At 41.9% G+C, this 6,554-nt stretch overlaps 1 protein-coding gene across 2 annotated transcripts in view; it reads right to left on the reverse strand.

Moving 5' to 3' along the window:
• mao (monoamine oxidase) overlaps positions 1-5,408 on the reverse strand; it is a 72,762-nt gene extending 67,354 nt beyond the window's left edge. The window contains exon 1 of one of the 2 annotated variants that reach the window (XM_056289356.1): positions 5,338-5,408. In XM_056289356.1, the coding sequence (XP_056145331.1) occupies positions 5,338-5,392 (55 nt within the window). In that variant the 5' untranslated portion in view covers positions 5,393-5,408. The remainder of the gene's footprint in view (positions 1-5,337) is intronic. The other variant, XM_056289357.1, reaches the window with a different exon arrangement.
• Between the last annotated feature and the right edge of the window lie 1,146 nt (positions 5,409-6,554).

Below are 6,554 nucleotides of genomic sequence, written 5' to 3' on the forward strand. Positions count from 1 at the left end.
TGCGTTTCATTTGTCCAGTAGGGGGCGCTATAAATTGGGGACGTTTATATCTCATAATTGGCACCATGGATTTGGATGAAATTTGGGGTGCACAATCTAGGATCATACTGGATTTGATACGTGCAACGTGGTCATGATTGAAAAAGTGGGCGTGGCTTATGACAAAAATGTAAATTTCACCTGGGAAATTTCAAAAATGCCCCAAAATTTCCCAAAAATCACCCGCACATCCTACAGAGCTGAGATGTTGTGAGCAGATCCAGTAAGTGATGCCAAAGCTTTGCTACACTGCAACATAGGGTCAATTCAGAAGTCCGTCACTCTATATTTTTCAAAATATGAAAAATCATAAAACATAAATATTTCTGCACAGATTCATTCAATTGCTACCAACATCGCCACACACATTCTGGAAAATGAACATATCAAGAAGGTCAAAGGTCATCCTAATCGGTAAAACAATGCATCCACACCAATGTACAATATATGCCTGTATAGTGTACAATATAAGTAATATTTTTTTGATTAAACTATACCAAAATATTTGACAGGACACGTGACACTACCAGAATGACGTGTGAATGTGTTCAGATGTTTATCAGCGACGGTTTTTATGTTATAAGCGTTTAAAGTATAAGGGACAACATGCAGCTCTTTAGCAGCAGCTATGCTATTGGTTCAAGGTGGCGGATCTTGTTCACAGCAACTCCCGTTAACACGACACTTGGTCCACCAATAAGTCATGACGCCCTGAGGTTCTGTGCATTATTTACTGTTAATTGGCCACTAGGTGGCGCTATGCTACAAAATCATGAAATGCGCTAACATTATATTTCCAAACTACTTGTAGCCTGTCAGTGTGATCAAACTGAAGAGACATACTGACAGTGACTTAAAGACAGATACGTTGACAGACAGACAGCATGGTGGATCAAGCTGTCTGCAATGGTCAGATGGAGGACAGAGAGAGAAACAGAGAGGCTGATGGGAAAAAAACATCAATCAACACAAAACCAGACAATCGACATCATTCAACAAATGCAAACGGCTGAAATCCAGACCCCGTTCCTGAGACCATCACGGGGGTCAGCAAGCTGCACTGGTGTGTGTGTGTGTGGAGCGTTCACACAGACTCACAGAATGACTACAGACAGACGGCACAAATATGAAATATATCTGCAGCCACGGGTCAGTACAGACACTACAGCCATACTGACCACGTCAAACAGCCCCATATCTCTGACTGAACGCCTCCCTATGTGGTGACGTGGTGATACTTAGTGGACTGGTGCCTCCATAAGATATGTACACAGCAGAACATGATGATAGATGGTCATCAGTAATGTGGACATCATGACCCAGCAGGTGGGAACATGTATTGTTCATTCCACTGAAACAGTGGAGTAAGTTCAGAAAACGGTCTCGCTTTACTGTAATGCAGCCTTTCAGACCAGAGAACGACAACAATTAAGTTCTATCACCATATTACCACAACCACAATCCCACAACACATCTGATCTCACATCAACACATCGACATCCCGAGCAGATGTGACGGTCAGTATTCAGGGTCACATTGGTGGTGACGCCTCTGGATGTGTTTCAAACCTGTTTCAGACTTTTCTACTGGCATTACATTTTTGTTTCTATCTTTTATCCAAGAGTGATTCTGCCAGCAGGTCTTTTCACTGTGCTCCATAAGTCAGTAAGTTAAGTCACCACCGCAGGAATAAGTCAAGTCAGTACCACTGGAATAAGTCAAGTCAGTACCACTGGAACAAGTCAAGTCAGTACCACTGAAATACGTCAAGTCAGCACCACTGGAATAAGTCAAGCCAGCACCACTGAAATAAGTCAAGTCAGCACCACTGGAATAAGTCAAGTCACCACCACTGGAATAAGTCAAGTCAGTACCACTGGAATAAGTCAAGTCAGTACCACTGAAATAAGTCAAGTCAGTACCACTGAAATAAGTCAAGTCAGCACCACTGAAATAAGTCAAGTCAGTACCACTGGAATAAGTCAAGCCAGTACCACTGGAATAAATCAAGTCAGTACCACTGGCAAAAGTCAACTCAGTACCACTGGCATAAGTCAAGTCAGTACCACTGGCATAAGTCAAGTCAGCACCAGTGGAATAAGTCAAGTCACCACCACTGGAATAAGTCAAGTCAGTACCACTGGAATAAGTCAAGTCAGTACCACTGGAACAAGTCAAGTCAGTACCACCGAAATACGTCAAGTCAGCACCACTGGAATAAGTCAAGCCAGCACCACTGAAATAAGTCAAGTCAGCACCAATGGAATAAGTCAAGTCACCACCACTGGAATAAGTCAGGTCAGTACCACTGGAATAAGTCAAGTCAGTACCACTGAAATAAGTCAAGTCAGTACCAATGGTATAAGTCAAGTCAGTACCACTGGAATAAGTCAAGTCAGTACCACTGAAATAAGTCAAGCCAGCACCACTGAAATAAGTCAAGTCAGTACCACTGGCATGAGTCAAGTCAGTACCACTGGAATAAATCAGTCAGTACCACTGGCATAAGTCAAGTCAGTATAACTGGAATAAATCAAGTCAGTACCACTGAAATAAGTCAAGCCAGCGCCACTGAAATAAGTCAAGTCAGTACCACTGGAATAAGTTAAGTCAGTACCACTGGAATAAGTCAAGCCAGTGCCACTGAAATAAGTTAAGTCAGGAACACTGAAATAAGTCAAGCCAGCGCCACTGAAATAAGTCAAGTCAGTACCACTGAAATAAGTCAAGCCAGCACCACTGAAATAAGTCAAGTCAGTACCACTGGCATAAGTCAAGTCAGTACCACTGGAATAAATCAGTCAGTACCACTGGCATAAATCAAGTCAGTATAACTGGAATAAATCAAGTCAGTACCACTGGAATAAGTCAAGTCAGTACCACTGGAATAAGTCAAGTCAGTACCACTGAAATAAGTCAAGCCAGCACCACTGAAATAAGTCAAGTCAGTACCACTGGAATAAGTTAAGTCAGTGCCACTGGAATAAGTCAAGCCAGCGCCACTGAAATAAGTTAAGTCAGTACCACTGAAATAAGTCAAGCCAGCGCCACTGAAATAAGGCAAGTCAGTACCATTGAAATAAGTCAAGCCAGCACCACTGACATAAGTCAAGTCAGTACCACTGGCATAAGTCAAGTCAGTATAACTGGAATAAATCAGTCAGTACCACTGGTATAAGTCAAGTCAGTATAACTGGAATAAATCAAGTCAGTACCACTGGAATAAGTCAAGTCAGTATAACTGGAATAAATCAAGTCAGTACCACTGGCATAAGTCAAGTCAGTACCACTGAAATAAGTCAAGTCAGTACCACTGAAATAAGTCAAGCCAGCACCACTGAAATAAGTCAAGTCAGTACCACTGGAATAAGTTAAGTCAGTACCACTGGAATAAGTCAAGCCAGCGCCACTGAAATAAGTTAAGTCAGTACCACTGAAATAAGTCAAGCCAGCGCCACTGAAATAAGTCAAGTCAGTACCATTGAAATAAATCAAGCCAGCACCACTGACATAAGTCAAGCCAGCACCACAGAAATAAGTCAAGTCAGTACCACTGGCATAAGTCAAGTCAGTATAACTGGAATAAATCAGTCAGTACCACTGGCATAAGTCAAGTCAGTATAACTGGAATAAATCAAGTCAGTACCACTGGAATAAATCAAGTCAGTACCACTGGCATAAGTCAAGTCAGTACCACTGAAATAAGTCAAGCCAGCACCACTAAAATAAGTCAAGTCAGCACCACTGAAATAAGTCAAGTCAGTACCAATGGCATAAGTCAAGTCAGTACCACTGAAATAAGTCAAGTCAGCACCAGTGGAATAAGTTAAGTCAGTACCACTGAAATAAGTCAAGTCAGCACCACTGAAATAAGTCAAGTCAGCACCACTGAAATAAGTCAAGTCAGTACCACTGGCATAAGTCAAGTCAGTACCAGTGGAATAAATCAAGTCAGCACCACTGAAATAAGTCAAGTCAGCACCACTGAAATAAGTCAAGTCAGTACCACTGGCATAAGTCAAGTCAGTACCACTGGAATAAGTCAAGCCAGCGCCACTGAAATAAGTCAAGTCAGTACCACTGAAATAAGTCAAGTCAGCACCACTGAAATAAGTTAAGTCAGTACCACTGAAATAAGTCAAGTCAGCACCACTGAAATAAGTCGTCAGCACCACTGAAATAAGTCAAGTCAGCACCGCTGAAATAAGTCAAGTCAGTACCACTGGCATAAGTCAAGTCAGTATAACTGGAATAAATCAAGTCAGTACCACTGGAATAAGTCAAGCCAGTACCACTGGAATAAGTCAAGCCAGTACCACTGGCATAAGTCAAGTCAGTATAACTGGAATAAATCAAGCCAGTACCACTGAAATAAGTCAAGTCAGTACCACTGACAGGCAGCTCAGGAGCCGGTCCATGAGTCTGGTGTGCAGAACAGGTGAGGCGAATGGAAAAGACTTGAGACTGGTCCTTTATACTGAGACAACAGCACCGACACATCAGACCAACAAATAAAGCTCTCGGGACCAGTTCCCTTCTCGTCCCGTGTTTTTTCTATCAGACTATCTCTGCAAAACTCACAAACAGTCACCTGCCTGTCGACCCTCCTTCGCCACAACCCACGATGTGGAGCAGGATCATCAGCCAGGTGACCAGGAGACACCTTACACTGACACATGTGTCGTTCAATGCTGGTGTGGCGGAGGACACCACATCAAGCATACACACATCAGTGTGACCGAGGCAAACCTGTTGCAACAGAGCAAACGAGACCTTAGAGGCGGTGCGCTAGGTGTGATTATGACATGTTGCTCCATCTTATGTTCGCACGTCGACCCGCTCACACGTCTCCGCTTATAGCGAGCCATGTGAGAGCCACATCGCGCGTGCGGCGAACGACAGACAGCGCGGACACACGCTGAACGGGTGATGATCGTGGGTGGTCTCAAGTCACAGTCGTGTAGGGAACAAAATGCCAGCAGCGACGGACTTCCCACCGCTCCTGCCGCACGACGAGGGGACGCGGAGCCTCACGGCGCAGACGCCAGTACGCTGAAAGGATGGAGTGAATAAAAACACACAAGCTGCGAACGCGAATAAAACACACTTGATGTGTGCGCACGGAGCGGACGCGGGGCTGTTGCTGGTCGCATCCAGCCAGCGGTTGTGTAACGCTGATGTCTCCACGGAGCAGCAACAGTTGTCTCCGCACGGACCGGGGCACGCTGGCCCTCTGCTAAAGGCGTCTGAAACAAGTTGGCTCCAGGTTATTTCTGGGCATTTTTTTTGGGGACCTACCTGATATTCCTCCTCCGACCACGACCACATCGTAGGTGGAGCTGGGTGCCGTCATGGTGTCTGTGGCTCCGCTGGACGGGGCAGCGGCGTTAAAAAGCGGAGCAGGCCGTGCGGACTGGACTCCGCCTTCAGCTCCTCCGCTTACCGTGGATTACACCACGCACACCCACCGCACGAGACAATGCTAGTGCCTCATTAGTATACCGATGGATACAGTGCTCTAGTACACCATCATGAATATTTATTTCAAACATGTAAATAAGCAGGATATAATACACGTAATCTGAAGTGATCAACCAATCCACACATCAATCTCATCATGATATAGTTTCATACAGTATACAATAATGTATAGTTTGTATACCATCATGATATATTATCTTATTGTAGTATACGTCATGATATGGTATAATATAGTATAGTACAGTATACCATAATGTTATAGCATATAGTATGCATACCATCATGATATAGTATAGTATGTATACCATCATGATATAGTATCTTATTGTAGTATACGTCATGATATAGTATAATATAGTATAGTACAGTATACCATAATGTTATACTATATAGCATGCATACCATCATGATATAGTATAGTATGTACACCATCATGATATAGTATAGTATTGTAGTATACGTCATGGTATAGTATAATGTAGTATAGTACAGTGTGTGTGTGTGTGTATATATAGTATGTATACCATCATGATATAGTATAGTATTGTAGTATACCATCATTATATAGTATTATATAGTCTAATGCAATATACCATAATGTTAAAGTATAGTATATGTACCATCATGATATAGTATAGTATTGTAGCATACGTCATGTTTATATAGTATAGTACAGTGTACCATCATTATATAGTATAGTATGTCTGCCATCATGATATAGTATAGTATTGTAGTATACGTTATGATATATTAATATATAGTATAATATAGTATATCATAACGTTATAGAATATTATGTATACCATTATGATATAGTATAGTATTGTAGTATATGTCATGATATAGCATTATATAGAATAGTAGAGTATACCATAATGATATAGTATAGTATATATACCATCATGATGTAGTATAATATGTATACATCATGATATTGTCTAGTATTGTCGTATATGTCATGATATAGCATTATATAGTATAGTATAGTATACCATAATGATATAGCATAGTATGTATACCATAATCATGTAGTA

The sequence above is a fragment of the Lampris incognitus genome, chromosome 11 (assembly GCF_029633865.1).
Source record: "Lampris incognitus isolate fLamInc1 chromosome 11, fLamInc1.hap2, whole genome shotgun sequence".
Taxonomy (NCBI): domain Eukaryota; kingdom Metazoa; phylum Chordata; class Actinopteri; order Lampriformes; family Lampridae; genus Lampris; species Lampris incognitus.